The 21742-nt window shown below is 43.0% G+C and overlaps 1 protein-coding gene across 4 annotated transcripts in view; it reads right to left on the bottom strand.

Moving 5' to 3' along the window:
• The window catches only part of CTBP1 (C-terminal binding protein 1), an 857630-nt gene that overhangs the window by 610899 nt on the left and 224989 nt on the right, over positions 1-21742 (bottom strand). For all 4 annotated transcript variants that reach the window (XM_086964238.1, XM_086964235.1, XM_086964236.1 and 1 more), the window contains exon 2: positions 9379-9533. In XM_086964238.1, coding sequence (XP_086820364.1) covers positions 9379-9533 — 155 coding nt within the window. The remainder of the gene's footprint in view (positions 1-9378; positions 9534-21742) is intronic.

Raw genomic sequence — 21742 nt, 5'->3', positions numbered from 1 at the left:
CGCACACTAGGCGGGAGGCCGCCGAACGCTCTGGCAAGAGAGTTCCCGCTGAGAGGAATCACTGTGTGGAGATGTGAGCTGGGGGATGGGGCGGAGCGGGTAAAAAAAAAAAAAAGACGGAGGGCGAAGAAATCGATAATGATTCTGTGGCTCAGGAACTCGTGACTGCCACTTGAAGAAATATGCTCCAGTTGCGAGGAGAAATAGATAAGATTATGTGGCCTAAGAACTCGTGACTGCCTTTGAAGAAATCTGAAAAACAGAGCTCCCGCTGTGTGCAGAACACCGCTCTGCACGGGTAAAAACTCAGTCCCAGAAGGAAGACAGCGGGTAGAACGTTCGCTGAGGCCCAACAGCTGAGCGCACACTAGGCGGGAGGCCGCCGAACGCTCTGGCAAGAGAGTTCCCGCTGAGAGGAATCACTGTGTGGAGATGTGAGCTGGGGGATGGGGCGGAGCAGGTAAAAAAAAAAAAAAGACGGAGGGAAGGCAGATAAGGGGAGGGGGGAGGAGAAATGCGACACGGCTGGCAGGGGAGGGGGCGAGGGGGGAGGAGAAATGCGACGTGCGGATGAGGGAACTGATGCGACACGGCAGGCAGGGGAGGGGGCGGGGGGGAGGAGAAATGCGACGTGCGGATGAGGGAACTGATGTGCACGCGCTTTTAAGCTCAATGCGCATGCGCATTGAGCTTAAAAGTCACGGGCACTGCAAGGAATCGCCACGATTCCTTGCAAGTTGGTTCAAGAGTGGATAAGCCCCCATAGTCTCGCAAGCTCGATGCGCATGCGCATCGACAGGCGAGACCTAAAAAGGAGAGTTGTTTTAATAGTTATATGACACAACAGATGATGATTCTATATAAGTTGCTTTTTTATTGTTTTCCTTATTGAAACGAGTTTTATTATGTTACAAGGCTAACAAACGAGTAGAATTGAATTAACCCCTTCCGTGCGGGGGTAATTCCCCCGCTGTGCTGGGGTGGCGCAGGGCGCCCCCATCCTCATGACGTGCTCAGCTCGTCATGAGGCACGGCGCTCGTGTGCTCATGACGAGCTGAGCTCGTCATGACCACACACGGTCCCGTGGAACGCTAAGCACAGCAGGGGAATTATCCCCGCGTGTGAGCGTTGCACGGCTCAGCCCCGAAGCGCCGTGCCTCATGACGAGCTCCGCTCGTCATGAGCATGGATGAGGTTAATATTTGAACGTTTATGTAGTCACGATCCATATTTAAGTCATCTTCAATGTTTACGAGTGGCAAGATCTGTTAGTTTCCCACTGTTTTTCTTTATGCAGGTTGGGGGATGGGGGTCTACCGTCACAGTCAAGAAGGCAGCGCCCATGGAGACGGTGTCTGTTTTAGCCCAGGCTATTGTGATTCCATAGACTGGTACCAGCCTGAGGCAGCAGGCATTTTTCCCAGCACTTACAGTACTTCTTAGTAAGTCAAAGACTTGCTGGAGATCGGTGTTTTTTCTTGTGGCAGTTTTCAGATGACTCATCATATAGTAGTGCAGAGGGTTAACATGCCTTCAGCAAAGAACCGAACTGCTTTTTTGGGAGATAGCTCAGTGGGTTATTGGTTTTGCCTCAGAGATCCTTTTGTTTCTTATGGTTCAGCAGCAGCTTAGTTGGGGGAGGGGGTGCTTTGCTTAGACATAACTTATGGGTGTAAAAGCTCCTGCTGAAGATTTACTTGTGGGTCCAGCAGTTTTTCCACAATAAAAACATCAAAGTTAACTGATAAATAATGTTCCTGTTGGAGAAAGATCAGAGTTTTGCGTAGTAGCAGTTTGTAATCACCATAAAGTAGGGCAGAGGGTTAAAATGTATGCTGCATAGATCAGGTGCTTTGCACCAGTTTCAAGATCTTTTTAGAATTTATCGTTGCTAAAGTTGGTGTAATTTCTGATATTGTTCTTTTTCTATGTACTGCATTGCTTGATTTTGCTCACAGGAGTGCAGGAGAAGTGATAGGAGGAAGCAGTCCATTAGTGCTCTGCGCAGAAGGTAAACAGTAGCACACAGCATTTATGTTTTGTCAAGTAGAGAGGCAGTGATTGTAACAAGTATAATTATCATGGAAGTGGTCATCCTATAAATGAAAAAGCTAGAAGAGTGTCTCATCTCAGTGGAAATTTACACACTTACAACTTAGGAATGCAAGGTGGAAACCGTATATTATTTTTTTACCTTATGGCATTAGCACCCGATTATGCCTGAGACTGAGTGATGGTTTATAGTTACGCTAAGCTATAAAATTTGCTTTTCGGTAGCATGCAGTCTTGAATGTTCAATGAAATCTGAGCAGCTGCAGTGCCTGTCTGCCCTCTGTTACTGAGAACTGCAGTCACGCAGTCTCCGGTTAGTGCACTTCCAATTATGGTGTTTTGCAGCAGTTTTAAGATCTTCTTATAATTTCTTGTTGGTCAAATGGGTGTCATTTTAAATATTTATGTTTCCGTCAACTACATTGCTTGATTTTGCTCGTGAGAAAGTGTCACTCATAGTCGTTCAAATGTCACTCATAATTTTACTGAAATTATGAAAATGTCACACACAGCAATTTGAAACCTTGGCAGCTATGAAACACAGTGGGATAACTTACAACTGACCAGCACATGGGTGTGGTTTATTCAACCTCCCAAATGTTCTCTGAAAATCAGTTTGCCTGCTGAGACGACAAATGTTATTGCTCGGGACTATTACATAACATTTTCACCCGAGATATTCTGTTTAAATGTATACCTTAGAAATGTGTTTGTCATTTTTGCAAGAGCGCTTTGGCACTCAGTGGCTGAGCTTTTTTTTCTCAGAATGCATGTTCTGAATGAGGCCCGGCGGGATGGACGGGAGCAAGCAACAAAGGAAGGAAGGGACAAGGAGATGTAGGGAGGGACAGGCAGGAGTAGAGAGGCCTGCAAGCATTAAAACAAAAGTACGTCTGCAAGCCTGTGGCCAGTGAAAGGACCCTGGCTGCAGACAGGAAACTGTACTTCGCTGGTGCCCCACAGAAGACAGGAAGAGAAAGTGGAAGCAGAAGGCAGCAAGAGTGACTGGCCAATTAGAAGCGCTTACAGGAGAGTGAGTAAGGGTTAGTAAGTATTCTTACAAGGGATAATCAAACTGCAAGGTTTATGCAATACCTGAGTCCTGAGATAAACTTGATAACTGCACTACCTAGGAGGAGGCCATTTTAATAAGGGATTAATGGTTCAGAAAAAAGGGAAATCCTATATATGTACTAAAGTGTGACCAGTTAGGAAGCAACCAGTAACCACAGAAAACACTTGATGAATTCATCAGTAATGAAAATCCTGACAAAGATACCAAGAAGAAGCAATGCCTACAGCGTCCATATCAACTGTTCAGCCAAGAGAGAAGCCTGTGCCAAACCATAGAGCAATTTTCTCAAGACTAAGAAACACACTTCTAAAAGATACAAGATTTAGAATCTGTCCAGATCCCCACAACTGAGCCTTTGGCCAGGCCTACCAGAGCAAAAGAATAGAGTCCAGTAGGAGGATCAATGCCACAAATCCCATGACTATGCAAAGTGCAGTGCACAGGAGAGACAGAAACATGCACAGCTCGCAGCCTCTGAGGCACAATTCAAGCACTGTGAAGGAGTAGGGTTTTGTCCTCTTAGGAAGAAATCATCTCATTTTTCAAAAGCTTCCGGAAGATTTGAGACATTGCAAAAAACAAAAACACCCCAAGAACCCACAGGCCTCTGCAAGAAGAAAATAAGTATATAGGCCTAAACTGTGTTAGTCTATTTAAAGAAAGATGCCAAACCTAAGGAAAACTCAGGAGGCCCATCCAAGAACATGCCCGTCTTAATCAGATCTATTAACATGTTATTTACTGTCCACAAGGCACATCTAATGGCTTGGGCACACAAATGTGACAACAAACAAGAGCTGTAGCAGGCTTGAAGCTACCCATGCTCTGCAGTGATACACACATTAAAGAAGGGAAGCAACATTACTGAACTCGTGACCTGAGAGGGGCATCCGAATTGTATTCGGTTTAGCAATATGGCGCTTGCTTATGAATGTATGGCAAACAGAAAATAAAATGTCAGAAGGAAACAAAGTATATAAACCAAATCTAAACCTTCAGACGGTTCTGCCACGTTTTAGATGATCAGAAATGTTCCTAATACCAGTGCAACTTTTAATGTGACTATGCTAACCTTTTATTCCACAAGCTTTTTTCAGTATTTCACTGCAGACAGCAGTTTTATGGCTTAATTTAATGGCCATTAAATGGCCATTTTCATAGTCAGTCTCCACACTAAAAAAGCTCATCTCCTACTCTCCTTAATAAGGTTTAAAAATACAATTAACCTTACCAGAAGGAATGTAGTGTGTGCGCGTCCTCCGCGTCATGCTTTTTCTGGGTGGATGCACTTCTACTACTTTAATTAGTCTACAATGCTTCAGCATCTAAATCCGATCTGTAAGAGATGCACGAATCCAATGAGAGTATTGCCTCAACTTAAGATGGCACAGAGAGGAGGCTCACGCAGCTGCAGTTTACAATTAAGATTCATCCGCAGTGTTGATGCGGGGAAGATTAACTCGTCTCCTTAGAATTACTGTATTGTTTCAGGATTTACTGAGCCATCTTTAAATGATTAAAGGGTTATAGTGACTGCAGATATCTATCGGTGACCACGTTCAGAAATGGAGCTCTTCGAAGGTCCCTTTAAGCAGTAGTAGTACCATGGGATGATAAGTACTTGCATGGGCATCTGCAGACATTTTTCCAGGGGGGGGGGGAAATGTTAGCGTCTTCCCCTGTTTTTCTGACTGCTTTCTCCATTCTCAGTCTAGACACCTACAACTGTGCGTCTCCTCAACTCATAGATGGGTAGAAGCTAGACGCACACCAAACTGACAGTGCGCACATCCCATACTTGATACAATCAGTTGCCTACAAAGCTGGATATCCCCACAGCTGAACACAGGCATAATAACTGTAGAACTGGCAAAACCCACAATCTACAGCAGCGAAACTGATCAGTTCCTTGCAAAACGCAACATACATACAACCTACCGTGAGGTAAGGAACCATCAGAACTGTACTTGCACAATGCCCATAGATGTACCTAGGCCAGTCACAAACAGTACTGGTGCCATAAGAAACCGAACTGAATACAACCAACCATAAAGGTGATACTCCTACAAAATTGGGTCAGCACACAAGTCGTGCCACAGCAAGTTTATCGACAGTCACCTGAAGCCCGCAGACAGGCAATGGACCATCCACCACCCTCTCATAGATGAATCACAGTCCAGCTGCCTGCAAGATTCCACAGCTGTCACTGAGCTCCAGGGGTATTGGTCACTTATCTCCCACCCTGTGTAACCGGCCTGTGTACCTCCCGCTGTGCCAGCGATCATTGTGTATAAAGACTTGCAGGCCCATGAACAACAGCCCCACCACCCCACCCTCTGTGCACTAATTCTCCCCTGCCCCCCCTGGCCGCATGAGTGCCCACTCCCGGTTCCCCAGGCCGCAACGCAGGAGGCTATACCCCCCAAGTACCAGTGAGAAACCCGGCGTGCCGCCATAGTGAAGACAGTCAGCGTGTGCGCCTGGCAGGGGACGGGAGGACGGGAGAGCCAGCTATGCTTGCCTGCCGTGTCCTAGGCAGGGAATCGAGCATAAATGCGGTGAAAGCAGCGGGTATAGGCAGCGGGTATAGACCCAGGCGAGGGATGCAGAACTAACTGAGGATGTAGGCGGGGCCCAGAGACAGGCCTGTAGGGTGTATATAACCACGTGGGAGGCAGGTTTACGGAACTTGCAGCCCTCTGTCAGAATGCTGGCTTTGAACGAGTGTCATGTCATTGCCGGGTTTAACCCTCTTCTCGGTTCCATGCCTGCACCTTCGTCCCCTGTCCATGCCTGTAAGCCCGGCGCTGAAACGAGCTCCACGTCTGAAACCCCACCCACACTGCATCCCCGCCTTCCACACTCTGACTGGCACTGCCAGCCCAGGCATTGACCACCTCTTCAGTCCAGGCCTACCTCACCGAGTCTGGTCTCCTTATGGGGCCTTTCCCTCTGGACGAATACAACATTCTAAATACAGTATTGTGTTCTCATGAAAACCCATACAAGCGCTAAAGAACTATATGCATGGGGATTAATTGCTTGGGGGGAGCAGGTATGCCAACCATTGACTAAATGATGTATTTTTGTGCTATACTGCTGTCTGTTACCTTTCGGTTACTTCATGAGGAAAATTAGTCATCTGCACGTTCTCCCAATGTAATCTGAACAGTGAACTCACAAGAATTCTGCAATTAAATATATATGCCTATGTGTAATGCCGAATCCTACAGAAATATAAAAATATTAAGAAAAAACGTCTCAGCCACCACATGGTGGCATGCTTCAAGTTTATCACTGTCTTTTTAAGAGTATTCTTACTGAAGAGAAAGGCCTCCACAGAGGAACTGGCAGGAAATTTGGAAGCTCTCTAAGTGAAAAAAGAGACCACGCGCTCAAGGGATATGTGACGTCACCAACAGCAGCGCTCCCAGTTTGTTCTTAATATCTAACGACCCATGCCGCACCAGTAGTACGGCCCACAGTGCAGCGGCCGGCCCGGTTGTCATTATTTTTGGTAACATCACACTCCAGCAGCTCAGTGTGTCACTAGGCTGCTGGAGTGCCAGCGTTACAAAAAAGAATGGCGCCCAGCCGCATCCCGAACCACTCCACAGCAGTGCCGGCACCAGTACGGCGGGAACAGAACAGGGGGACCCTATTCACTAAGGAACCAGGGTAAGTATTCACAAAGGAAAACAGTGATTCCTGTAGAATATTAAAATCAATATTGATAATAGTGTGCGAATTTGCAGTATGAGGGGTTGGGTTGAGGCCAGAGGAGGAAGAAAACACATATACCGATGTTCCAGTATTTGAAAGTTGTACATTTATATTTCAAACATAAAAAGGAATAGGTACATAGGAAAGATCAATAATATGTGCGTAGTGTCTCAAGTGAACTCAGGAACCTAGAACAATAGTGAAAATTGTGACAGTTATTTCTAAGGTTTCCAAATTTCAAAACAAGTCGACCATTAACAAGTATACACAGTGTGAACAGCAGCCCTATCCAATGACATGCACTGTTTAATGGTTCACTTTGATTTTTGCGTCGACAACGTTTCGACCATCTATTAGTTGTGGGGGCTCATCAGGACCTAGAGATCTAGGGACATCTCGGAGTTCGATTGCCCAGCCGTGCAAAAGGTGTGTGCCACACGTGGTGAAAGAAAGAGAGAAATACTCACAATGGGACCCAATGGTGAGGAGTTGTCTGCTGTGGGGCGGAAATAGGCAACATAAGCCCAACTGGGAATATCCCTCAAAAACAGTCAAACAATGTCCACTGGATTTAGGATTTTGGATTCCTACTTGAGCAAAAATAAAAAGACTGTAGTGTTTTTCCCTCCACATATTAAATGTTAAAGTTGGGTGCAAAATGCAATACGAAGGATAGTGATGGAGTACATCTGCTTCCTATGAATGGCCATCAATAGTGCTTAATTAGAAAGCTGTGACGCGTCCCAGGAAGGCGCAATCATGGTATTGTCAAGGAAAAGTATAACTTTGTCTAAAGCATGACCTTTGATACTCTACTTATCAACTTACCTCCCTTATGAAAAAGGAATAGTGTGCATTCTAGCAAAGGGGTTTAATCATGGACTTGAAGAAAAACGGTTCATGTTCATTATCCTGGAAGGCAAAACATTCTAAATGAAAAGATCATTCTGAATCACAATGAATGCAACTATAACTAAAGAACAGGCAGACAGGATTGCATTGTTGAAAACAGAACTAAGACTTTCACGCCAGTAAAGTTTCCCTCTAAGGCTGTATAGAACAAGTGTTTGATCCTTTAAGAGAAGTAATGTCCATAGTCTTAAGCTGACATGTTGCTCGCACCATAAAACAATCATACAGACCTCAAAGAAAAGCAATCAGATGGTTAATCACCCTGTTTCTGAGAGATTCTAGATTCAAGCTCCTAAACCTACAGATGGTCGGGTACATTTGCAAAACTTCATCTGGTACCTCTGCTGATAAAGGTAAGATTAGCGTAAATGGGGTACCTATCTTACTCCACATATTTATCTGCATAAAACACTGCTAATGCCAACCAAAGTGAGAATACCGCTGGGTAGTACTGTGGCTGTAAAGTATACCTGGACATATAAGTTCTGGTCAGTGGTGGATGGTCTTGAAACAAAGATAGATATTCAGCACGGTCAGAAATCACCTAAAATACGTGTAACACTTGGATAGAACAAAGGAGCATCAACACGTTTCTATTTATTTCACTCTTACAGTGGTGGACAAAAATATGAGTCATTAGCAAAATACATACGTATATTGGTATGTATGCATATACATATCTTAACTTGTTGGAAAGAAACAGAGGGGTAAAACGGCTAAGTCATGTACATGATACATAGCTAGAACCTGACACAAGAAGAACATAGTGTCACTAAAAGAACGCATTGGGCAAATCAGACCGCAAAGCACAATCTTCTATGAATATCAGGGAAACAAGAAATGCTGCGGGCCATTTAGTCATGGATGGTGCAAAGGAATAGGGCTAGAAAAAATCTAACTGTTCAGTTTAAAAGACGAAAGTCCTCACCCACCCGGGGGAGGCATGCTTCATTATGGGGTCTCACCGCACACCACTATCTGGAACGATAGTGGTGTGGGGGACACCTCTCTGTGAAACAGCAGGGAGCCGTTAGGGTGTTGGATCTTTTAGGAAGTGTTTATACTAGGTTGTAGGTGTGGGTTTGTGATGCAGAGGATAATCCCCAAACCAGGTTCATATTTGAATTTTGAGTCTGTTCTTTTATTTTTTTTATGGTAGATTTGTGTATCCAAAAAAAATTGGCATTTCATTGCTCCATAGAATTCACTCAGCACATATTTCTTTGTGCAATAATCTACTATTTAGGTACAGGACATTGTAACACTTTTCAAAAAGCAGTACTCCTTTCCCTGTATAACTTTCACACCACCGGGCACCATCACTCCTCACTGTGGTGTAATTTCCTCTGATTCCAGGAAAGGCCAGCATTTTCCTTGATACTTTCAGTGACCAGGGTTTGATACAGGAAGAAACATGTCAACCACCGACAGCGGGTTGAATTATGCCCCCTCCTCCCCTTTGGGGCAAAGAATAAATACTTATATAGGTGCACCAAGAAATAGGCTTAACTGTTGTCTTGGATTTTCCGAGACAATTCGACAAGCACTGCATGTAAAGAATCTAACCCAGAGTATGATGCAAGCAAGCAACTCTGATGTTAAGTAGAAACATTACCTTTTCGTGAATTTCTTGTGTGGACTGTGCATCACAGAAGGCCACGGTGGCTACATCCTTCAGGATAGGCATTTCTACTGTACAATCCCGGCCATCCAACAGTGCTACAAGAGGGCGCGGGTGCATGGGCCCGTTCATTATCGGAGGTCGAATACCTGTAAGACAGATCAGAGAAAATATGAGGCACAGTAGTTACAACAAACAGAAATACAGAACTGCAACACTGAGGAATGTGGGATCATTAGAACAATGGCTAACAACTTGCATCTTCTCTTTTCAAGAACATTTTTTAGTGTAGAACATCATTTCAGCAGGCTAGAAACCCACATGTAAGAACTGTGATTGATGGTATGTGCAAAGTGGGTATATGACCATCACATCATACTAATAGCAAGCCGCACTAACTTGATTATTTTTTTTCAGGATGCATCTCCTTTATGTAAGCTTGAGGAAACTTCTGTTCTAAAGACAGAAAAATGACTTGCCCTGCTATCAATGCTTACTACACCGCCAAGTCTCTTGACTATATCATTCTGTAAAAAAGCCAAACTACCAATAAAAAAAATAGCGTATTCAGGTGGCTGACCCCTACTTTCTTCTAGTCGAAAACTCAGAAGTCTAAGTCTGAGAAGGTTATCCACCTTCAAAAAGCCTGGCAGAATGTCATATCTGAATATTATGATTCAAGCCATGGTGGTTGGACAACTGGAGCTGTACGGTGTGGTTTGTGTTCCGCCAGGATCCTTTAAACTTACAAAGACAGTTAACTGTGAGTGTTTTCTTTGGAGGATCCGTCTCAACACTGGCGACGAGCTGCCTCGGAGGAGGCAGGCATTCTGGATCACCAACCTCTTCAGTTTTTTCTGAACCACCTGTGACCTGGTTGGCATGTAGACAACTCACACTAGCCTGTGCATATTGGGTTTCCTTTGTTGTGCAGAGACTGCCTGTGCTGCAGAGGAGACGTACTATTTTGTTTAAAGCACAAACTCATAGAGGGCAGTTTCCATGCCTGCTCGCACTGCTGGTGGAAACATGTTCCAGTGATGCACGCTGTACAGCGCCAAGGACTGATAGTGCAAGCACGTTCCAGTGACGTGTAGCGTTGAACCACAATCTCAATTTGGAGACACATGCCTGATATTTGGCGTCCATTGTCAGCCCACAAGTTTGCTTTGGGAAGATGAGAGTCACAGTAATGAAAGAAGTCTAGGATAGTGCCGGCCATATTTAATTGGGAAGCTTTTGTTTAAAGCTCATAAGATCAATCCATCTTGTATTGGGAACAATTACAGGATACAAGTGTAGATTAGTTTATCACACAATGTTTTGTACACTCTACATCGTGGTGTTGGATAGCGTACCTCTAATGAAGAAACATTTACTTGTGCAAATTAAGTCCCCTCAGTATTCTGCAACTGGAAATGTTGTCACACTTTTGTGCCTTTGGAATGGCTGCAAGTAATATGGCCCCATCTCCTGTTTTCTTATTTGACAAAAGAGAACCAATATTACCCTGGAATAGGTGGAAGAAGCGTTTCATCTCGCAAATTCTATTCGGCTGGGAAGCAAGGCGTTCTTCTGCATAACCTGGGAGTGGGAAGCTCCAATATCTATGACAGTTTAGAGACCATACCCTTGGGAAATGGTAATGGGGAACCAGAAATATTTTGACATGTCAGTGCTGACGTTAGAAATACATTTTGATACTAAGCTCAATAAGGTTTTGGAGCGGAACCAGTTATTCTCATGAACCCAAAAGTAAAACGGAACATGTCTGGTACTATGTTTGGTTAATGAGTCCGTCAACAGACCATGATCACAAGTGTGTTCGAATGCTCTCAGAGATCAATGAGTAAGGTGTAAGAATACTACCATGCTCGAGATTTTAAGGATGACAAATGTCAGTGTTGATGGGGTCTCTGAAGATCTGAACAAGTTGGTTTTAAAAATTGAACCCAGTGTGAGGGCTATGGATGTTGGCCCAATTACCATGACTAAGTGTTACATTAAATTAGATGGTTAGAGAATTTTGGCGATGGCTGATTCAAGGTCACCCTATACGATAGTGGGGGAAGAAATTGGGAAAAGAAGTTTGTCAGTGAGCCTGAAAATAATCCAGTGAGCTATTTTGGGGGGCGGTGTGTCTAAAATCGATGTCTCGGGCTATACTGTCCGGAGAATTGAGTTTGATGACAAGGAAACAGTAGGAAAGGTCTATGGCGCTAAGCATGGAGACAATTTGTGGGGGTGGAGTCACCAGCGTGACATAAGTATCACGTTGAACCCCAATGCATCACAACAGGTTATGACTGTCTCTAACATCATGAAGATATTTTCATGCAGTTTCTGGATGTTTTAGCAACAATTTAGGTCTTCTTAAAAGCTCTGAACACAGGAGAATTTTGGGAAACAATGTGGTCCTTAGTTTGCACATGGTTAGGAAAGTGCTTTAACCACTGAAAAAGAAGATTGACAGATTGTTGGAAGAGGATGAGAAAAAATCCTCAGAATGGCTTGCTCCAGTTGATTTTACACCCAAGGATGGGAGCAAGCAAATAAGAATGAGTTGACCTCCGAGACCTATACAAACACATATGGGTTGACCCCTTCTTAATATTTCTAAGGTGCTGACTGAACTTTGTGGAGCAAATGTAATTTGTGCCATGGACCTTTCTTCCGCATAGCATCAAGTCAAACTGTTTGATGAATCTAAACACCTTACATCATTTGTTACACCTCTGGGTGTATAACGTTTTGGCAGAGTGTTTTCAAAGAATAATGGAAAAGATGTTGGAAGGGATCTCTTAAGTCCTTTTCGTTCAAGATGGTATTTTGTTCTATAGTAGGGGCATGGCAGAACACAATAAAACACTGGTGTTTGAGAAGCTAAAAAAGATTAGCCTCACACTCAAGAAGGAAAAATGTATGTTTTGTGTCACTTTAGTCTCTTATTTGGGTCACACTATTTCTGCTGGAGACTTCAAGACCAAATTAGTGTTAGAGGAGTCTATTTTAAAATCACCATCACTGCAAGATAAAGACCAAGTGATGTTCGTCCTTGAATAGGCAGAATTGTATTTCAAATGTATTCTCGATTTCTCAAGTGTGGTTCAACCCAAAAGAATTCTGCTTAAAAAGGGGTCTACTTTGATTGGACAGATGAGTGTGAATCAGCTTTTGGAGCCATCAAGATGAGCATTAGCAGCCTGGCCATCCTTGGACATTTTGAGGTATTAAGAAAAGGCATGTTTTCCCAAGTAGTGGATTGTGAAGATAGGGTTGTGTCTTTCAACTCTCGTTCACTCAAGGAAGCAAAGGAACATTACTCCATTATAGATGGAGTAATGTCGAATGTCGAAGCAGATTCCTCTGCAGTATGGCGTCCCCCAGGGTTCCACATTAAATCCTACCATGTTCAACATCTACATGAGGCCGTTGGCTCAGATGGTTCTTCCCTGGGGGGTTGAGTTAGTCACCTACGCCGATGACACACAGCTGGTAGTCGCCCTTTCCAGACATGACCTCTCTGGCACCAACCTCTCTTCATGCCTTAGTAAAGTCCTTGAATGGATGGACGCATCGTTTTTGAAGCTCAATGGTTCAAAGACCGAAATTATGATGCTAGCGCACATGGCAACCAACAATTTAGATCCTTGGTGGCCGAGCTGTCTTGGGTTACCGCCCCCTCCCAAGAAGCAAATTAAGAGTTTGGGTGTCTGGCTGGACCCCAACCTCAATTTTATGGTGCAGGCAAGGTTGCGGCAACCTGCTATGGTATAATTAGGCTACTTAGAAAGATTTTAAATCTTCTCCCTTTTGTAGCCAGGCGTTTGTTGGTCCAATCACTTATCTTGTCACGTCTTGACTACGCGAACGCAGTGTATCTGGGTGCCCCACTGGGAACTACCAAAGTTTTGCAAACAGTAAAAAATTGTGCCGCTCGCCTGCTTATGGAGGTGCCTAAACGTAGCTCGGCCAAATCCGCATTACACCAGCTGCACTGGCTTCCAGTACAGCAAAGGATTTGGTTCAAAGCTATGTGCAATGTCCACATATCTATTTCTGACTCTGGGCCTGCTATACTCCAACCCATGTTTCCACCCCACCATATTCCACGGACCCTGAGATCAAACCACAAGAAGCTGCTAACAATCCCCAGGATTAAAAGGACCAGGATGGGTGGCAGTCGTTTTTCTCTTCATGCCGCAAAATTTTGGAACCAGCTCCCCGATGTCATCCGATGGGAACCTAACTATCTCACTTTCAGGAAACAGCTTCAAACCTTTTTGTTTCCTAGAGCTGGAGGAATGACTAGGTACTTAATGTCCTGGGATGCTCAAGGGTAGCCATGCACGATACAAATGCGTAATCATTCATTCATTCATTCATTCGTTAGAAAGAAAGGTGTTAGCCTGTGTGAGGGCAATTAAGCATTGTAAGTTCTATTTGTGAGGGATGTCATTCATTGTTAAGACTGACCATGCATAGTTGGTTCAAATATTTTTCACCAGGGAGAAAGATGAAGTCACTCACAGAATCAAGAGATGAAAGAAAAGGATTCAGTGAATTTACTTTTCAAGTGGAGCATCTTTGTGATATGAAAACAGAGTTGCAGACTGTTTGTCTAGATTGCCCACTGATAGAGAGGTCGAAGTATTTGATGTTTGTCAAATTAGCTGGATTCAGGAAGGTGCCATTCATGAGGATGAGTGGCAGGTGGCAAGAGAGGAGGATGCTGAAGCCAAGATAATAAAATGTAAAGGGCTGGCCAGAGTATAAGACTATCAGAAGGATTGAAGAGATTTTTTAATGTGATGGAGGAGCTAAATTGGCCTGAAGTGGCAAGAGTAATTCCCCCAATGGGGCTGGGAAAAACAGGTTAATTTGGCACACACGGGTCATCTTAGAAGAAGTCTAAAAAAAGTAGAGATGAGAGTGTTGTATTGGTGGCAAGGTTTAGACCGCTAGGTGGAAGTGGTGGTCAAAGATTGTATTTCATGTGCCAGGAATGACAAAAATAAAATTAAAGCTAAACCCCTATTGTCTCCAGGTCAGATCCCAGAGGAACCATGGATGAAGTTGCGATTCGATTTTGTTGGTCCTTTTCTTCTTTTAACTCCCGAACAGCATGTTATACACTTAGTCAACTATATAACTAAGTGGGAGGTGAGCAAATGTGCGAGTTCGACTGACACCAAAGTGTTGATAGTTTTCTAGAGGGAAGAGGTTCCCAATCACACAGTGACATACAATGGGGCCAGTTTAACTCACATGAGATGCTGCAGTTCTTAAAAGGTCTCTCCATGGTGCATCTCAAGACAACACTATGTTCTTCATAGTTAATGGACTGGCTGAGTACACGAACAGGTTAGTAAAGTTGTGTGCTCAAAGGGCACTTGACTTTAGGATAGCTTTATATAAAGTTGTGTGTGAAATGTGGTGAGCTCACCACAATACTCCCAACAGTGTAACTTCCAAGTCGCCTTTCTTTTGAGGAAAGGTAGGAAACACCAAGTTAATCCTGCTTCGATGGATGTGGACATCCAAATGACTGAAGGGTTGAGTGCTGAGAAAGACATGTATGAATGGAAAAGAAAATGGACATCTCTAAGAGGTTAAAATCTGCTTGAGTGCAAGCAAAGATGTGACCATAAGCATTGTGTTGAATAAGTGCAATGGAATGTTGGAAATGTGGTACTGGTAAAAAAGCCAGTTTTTTATGAGGAAAGGTGGGTCTACACTTATGGTGCCCTTTTTGATCAAGGCAGTCATGAAGAATATAGTCTGACTGGGTAACGGCGATGTGGGGAGCATGTCTAGGTTGGCAAAATGTGAAGATGTGGGTGATAAGAAGACAGAGAAAAATAACAGTCAGGCACCCAATGTGAAAAATGCTCTTAGACCTGTTTGCTGGAAAGACTATGTCGCATCTTGAAGGCTATGTCGCATCTTGAAGTCTATGTTTGCTTTGTTCCTTTCTCCCAAGGTCTTGAATGCAGTGTATAATTATTGTTTTGTTCTTAAAAATGTGTTTCCTTGTCAGATTGATTTCTCTAGTCCATTTGCATTTTAACACCTTATACTTTATGTTTATGAATTACAATACTTATCTTCTGGGGTTCTTGGGGAAGGGGGTCTGATATACTTTTTGTTTGAGAAGATGGAAATGGTATCTACTATACAAAAGCTAGAAGGTCATCTCCGAATGTTATGATGGCATGATTCGAACCATCGAAGATGGAAAACTGGAGCTGCATTGCCTGGTTACTGTTCTGCCATGATCCATTAAAGTAAATCTAAACAGACCGTTAACTCTGTGTATCTTCTTTGGAGAATTTGTCTCAATAGACAACTTACTTTAGTGTTTGGAAATGCCATTTCCAGTGGTTTAGTGGAGCTATATTTTGCTGTGATCTAGAAATAAAACGCATCATAGTAAGTGCTAAAGTCAAGCATGCACTTCAGATTGAACCATTTTTAAAACCGGATTATAGTCTTTATTATGATCAGAGGTAATGTTTCTCAGACATGGATGTTTAGTAACAAGGTGCAGTTGCTCTAAATGTTTTGTAAGAATGAATTTGCATCTTCTCCATTCATCCTATACCCACAGATTAAGCCTCTTACTCTAGAAAGCTAGAGTTTAACCCTGGAGCACAAGCAACACTCAGGATCAGTCTACATATGTATAATTGTGTGGAAAGCTGATAGGAAATCTAGAATGTAAACACTCCATACTAAAACACATACCAAAACACAACCCAATAATTGAAGCCACACACTCGAGAGATTAGTATAACTTCAATGTTGTTCAAGTAAAATGTCACTTTTACTCCCCCAGGAAGCAGTCTTCTATGTGGTACATTATTTGGGCCTCTTATATTTAAGGAAGTCTTTGCTGACGCTTTTATGATAAATTATGACCTAACTTCTGAAGAGACTTGCAATGAGTGCACCAATTAAATCCCTAAAATAACTTACATTCATGAGATAACAACACAACCAATACCTACCACTACAAGGCTAATGTATCACTAACTCATCCCATCATAATTTTCTCAACGCCCTCTACAACTGAACATATAGCGAGACCAACTACAGTAAAGCCACATGGAGCTCGGCTCAGGTACCCTGCTTACTCTAAAAAAAGTGCCCAAACCATTCAATCGTCAACACATGGCAACGGCATGCTCTATTCATTTACAAAAAAGGCACTGGTTAAGTTGGTGATAAATCTTTCTTCCGGCCATCAGCAAGTCTCACCACCTTCTCGACTTACCCTCCTTTATTACAACTGCCAGTCTTGCTCCTGAGCATTCCACACACAGAGCCTCTCAAAATATCACTGATGAGCCGCAATGACCTATGCTCTGATTCTGCTGAGCCACTCTGTCAAGATTGATATCACTATCTATTCCCCATTGGCATGAGTTCTGCAGTACAACATAGAATGTCTACTAGACTGCAGTGCTGCGACAACACAATCCCTAAATAATGTCACCTGTAGGGACCACAAGACCCAATCCTCATCTCTGCTGCTCTTTAGTACATCTTTCAGCTAGGAAGAACTGAAAAAAACATGCTTTCTTGGTTGTACTGAGCCACAACGGTATGGATGGAGCTCGGCAGCAGCACTTGGAAAAAAGAATGTAAACCAGTTGGCAAACTGCCTGATCTCAGCCCAAAGCAAATATCCCAGAACTGGCGTTATCAGGAAGAACCCAAACAAAAAAAGCATATTGATTGAGACAGAACTCATAACTTTTCATACATTCAAGACTTCAACGCATACCAAAAAAGTAATCTAGACAATTCTTGACTGGTCACAAAGAAACTAAAATGACGTTTCTTATTACTTATGACTACGTTTTAGTTTGCTTGAAGAAGTCAAAAAAACGAAAGCAAAGGCTAACATTGAACCACATTCCGACAGGCTTTTTTACTGTTTCTCTTTCAACTACTACAATTTTTTGCAGATCTTTCTCCCCAAGACTTACCTTCCCGCCATGCAAACTAAAAAGACTTCAGATAAAGGAATCACAACTGATATGAGAAGATGGATGCCATCTCCAATCACCGAATCTACAAATCAGGCTCACTATGAAGTGCTACTTTCAACTGAAGTGTACCTATGCCTCTTGCACAAAGGACTTCACATGAAAAATATGTATCTAGCTAACAGTAAATTTTCTGAACAAGTTTTGACTCACAATGAAGGCCAGAAGTAGACTGCTGTGGATCTCCAGACTAGGACCTCCACCCCAACAGCAGATTCTTGAGACCGAGTGCCCCTTGTTTGAGGGACATATCCCAAGGATATTTCTGAATTATGGGGCACCTAATGGAACTCTGATAAATGCTGAAAACTTTCAGACTCAGTTTTCAAGGCCAAAGCTCGAGGCTCTATTAGGAAGCTTCAAACCTCAACCTTTGGGATACACTAACACTTCATCACAGGCTACAAGTAGGCCACTGCAGGTACTGTCCTGGCCTCCTTAAAATGAGCATGATGCCAAACTCTGTAGCGGCCACTTTAACTGCTGGGACGTACGTATGCTCTCTTGCTTGCTGTTTATGTACCTTTTCATGCTGTACAGTGCAGAACTGTCAACTGTTATTATAGTAACATATAAATCTTGATATAACACTCTCCACTTGCTGCGTCTCCTTTATATTAATGAAATGCATGTAGAGGCCCTTTCTTCAGCACAAATAATCAATTAATCAGTCAGGGAACTTGACAAAGAGCGCAGGAGGTACCTATAGGCAAGAACTAGTAGGCCCAGCCACTGAATAAAAGACTTAGGCCGAGGTCTTCCACCTTATCCAAGTATGGTCACTTGGTGCATTATTTTTGTGATTTGTCTCTCTCTTGCTTGTTTATGAAATCATCCCTTTTCACGCCCACAATGATGCGCAGATTCAGCGGGTACACTACTAGCTTGGGAATTGGAAGTTCAATTCAACATCACTTAATATATATTTGGATATTAGTACTTCTTGCTGAAACAAAATATCCCGGAAGCGTTTTAAACCGAAAAAATGTCATACACAATATGGAAGATGAACAACAGTCTGAAATAAACCATTAACTCAATCAATGTATCAATACTAGCTGTAAAGCAGCCACGTACATCCGCCTTGATTGAATTGTGCTAGAAGTGCACACATCAGCTGTCCAGGCGCCTCCACTGGGGCATTTTAATTGAACGAAGCTTCAAGGTTGCATTTGGAAACTGAAGCCATTACCAAAGCTCAATTCACTGCTGCAATCTTGTCAGAGACCTAAAACGATTAACTCCCCAAACTATTCAGCAAATTGCAGAATGTTGCTGCAAGCAAGGACGGTAACGGCTATGCAAATTAGACCAAAATCTGAGGACAAAATAGAGCATTCAGAGGTGCTCATAGAACCCAAACGGTATCACCTTTATACCCGTCACCCATCAACGGTTCTGAGCACCGGGAATTTTTTTAAGGGGGTGGGAGCCTCGAAACGGGTCCCTATCGGGCTCTGTATTGTGCCCTGGCACAGGCGGTCCTGCAGTGACAGCAGGTACATCCATGTGCGCTGCTCACACTGCTCACTTCTCACTAGTGGAGAAGTTACGGCATGACGTCATGCCTGGCGAGTATTGTTGAGGAAGAGAGATTCTTTAAAGAGAAGCATTTTCTCTCTGGATTTCCCTTCTCTTTTTTGGAACTCAGGAGCAGCAACATTGTCGTAGTGTCACCAGGTCTTTAGGTGGAAGATTTTACAGTATTATATACAAGCCATAGCTGCTGCTTATTTATCTTGTGCAAATAGCAACCATTGACAAAGCCAATAGTCCTGACTTGTAGGTATGACATTACTTGTATCATATATCTGAATGCAATGACAGACACTGTGAGAAACAAGTAGGGTGGCACACTATGCTAAGCACAGATTTTTAGCTTATGTGATTTAAGCCACGCCCTTAATTACATTGACCACGCCCCTTTGAGAGACACCTCCCCCAGTTTTTTCATCCTACTTAACCCCTTCCACACTCATGACGAGCTGGGCTCGTCATGGTGTAGCCTCCTCATACACTGATGACGAGCCCAGCTCGTCATAAAACAATGAAAATAGCAATTTCCCAGCACAGGAGGGGAATTGCCTTAGCAGCCATGGAGTTAAAGCCTTGCCTGTAGGGTTACCTGTATGGTTATGAATATATGTAAATGATGAAACTAGTCGTTTGTGCTTATTCCTTTAAATTAATTGTTGGGGCAGGGGGAGTTTCTGACAAGAAGTCAACGTGCTGCACAGTGTCAGACTCACTCCCACCTGACTCAACTTACTTCCGCCTGCTGCTGCGTCCTGAGCAGCAGCAGCACCGAGGGTGTAAACACTGCTGTGATCGCTGTAGTTAGCAGAGTTTATCGGTGCCAGTGGTTCTCCCGTGCAGGGACTCTTCTCCCACTCCTGACTGTCTCCTTGCAGTGGTGATCACTGCACAAAGGGAAAGGCAGAGCCAAGTGTGGCAGTCCCATTAAGTCCTGCCCCCATGGTGAGGGGAAGGACCAGCTGGCAAGCATCAGACACAGCTTCGCCCCGTGGTAGTGATGGAGCGAGGTGGAATTGCTAAATTTTGCGTACCCCTTGCGAAGTCATACTTCAATAACTATACTTTGTACTAATGGAATGCTATGCGTGATTAACCAACATAGAATAAGAAAAGCACCTACACGAATACACGAGGGAAACTAATTTTGCTTATGTTGCAATCATAATTAACTAATTATGTGATTTTGTCATGTTCCAAACTAATAAGCAGCTTTAAGATAACGGAATGCGGCATAAATGTGCTTTTGTTTCTATGTTATTGTGACAAAACGCGAGGCTAAAGTGAGTATATGGCGTTTAAGTGTGGCTATTTGCTAGGTAACTATTCATAAGGAAAACCTTAGTAAGGGGGGGGGGGGGTAAACAGAAGGGTTAAATCACTTAAAATTAATGTTTATTTGTGTTTGTTTCTATGATAGTTCCCATTTTGACTTGTGAGGGCTAAAAGAAAATCGAATCACTTGATTATTGAAGAAGAAGAAGTACGCATGCTCAAGTCTGAATGCGAGCTGCTTGTGCCTGGAGTGACTACGATTCAAGGACATGTTAGCCTGGAAGTGCAGATGGCTGCCAAAATGATGAGCACAATGGTACAGAACGTGGGAATACATGATAAAGTTACAAGTAGGGAACAGGACTAGGCCAGACTCTGGCTAAACAATGGACCCATTCGAAAACTGCGGACGGAAGGAAAAAATTAATTTGTGATGACGAGATGATGCTCATCCACCCCAAAATTGTCCAATCAGAACTCGAATTCAGGTTGAAAGTTACACTTTTAGATAGATAGAACTAGTGAAAAAGGTATGAAAAGTGCTGTTTTTACTGAAGAGGGACTCCTTTCTTCGATTGCTACCAGAGATGCTGCTGGAATGCTGATTTTTCCTGATATGTAAGACTTTCCATAATTCTTAAGACTTTCCATAATTCTTAATTCTTTTCACAGGGAGATGCACTTTAGATTGAGAGTTTAGTTAGGGGTGTTAGGAGAATAGATGATTATTTGGGAACTATCTGTCTTTTGCTAATACTTGCTATATTAAACAAATGAAAAATGTCTATCTTCAAGTTTTTTCTTAAATAAATGAATCTAGCTGTCCTGAATTTAAACTTTATATCAAATGTCTTTTTTGAAGAAATAAATAAAGTAAATAATCTTGGACATGCTGAATTTGCTCTTAATAAAAATTAGATAAATGGAGAATTAAGCTGGTCTTAAGTTTTCCTACGCCTAATTTTTTACTAGCAGATCCATTGATCTCAATGGTGGTGTGTCTAAATAAAATGTTGTATTAAATGAAAACCATGGTAAACTTATTTAAACTGCAAGTGTAAATAGTATAAATATTCAATTTTAGTTTTTAGATACTCCACTATGATACAGTAGCTCTTCCTTTGAATTTCACCGATCCATGAAGTAAAGTGTAAGTGTTTTTGGATGATTCGCAGAGTTATGGGCCCCACTGTTTGAGAATATGTTAGAAGTTGCACTTCAGGGAAAGGCGACATGGATTTAGAAATTATTTCCAGAGGAGCACTGCATCAGTAGAGGTCAGGGAGCCTGTAGAGAGGAGCAGCTTATTAGAGCAGTTGTGGTTGCTGATTTCAGCTGCACCGGGATGTCCAGGGGGAGGAGTCAGCTGAAGAAGATGCTATGGTGACCTCTGGTGGAAAGAAATAGTAAAGCATACCGGGCTACTTAAGGACCCTTGCCCAGTTTGCATTGCCCTTGTAGGAGTGACCTAGAACTAGTGGTCCGAGGATGCGCCC

The sequence above is a fragment of the Lissotriton vulgaris genome, chromosome 3_2, assembly GCF_964263255.1.
Source record: "Lissotriton vulgaris chromosome 3_2, aLisVul1.2, whole genome shotgun sequence".
NCBI classification, from domain to species: Eukaryota; Metazoa; Chordata; class Amphibia; order Caudata; family Salamandridae; genus Lissotriton; species Lissotriton vulgaris.
This window is presented reverse-complemented; position numbering and strand designations above follow the sequence as displayed.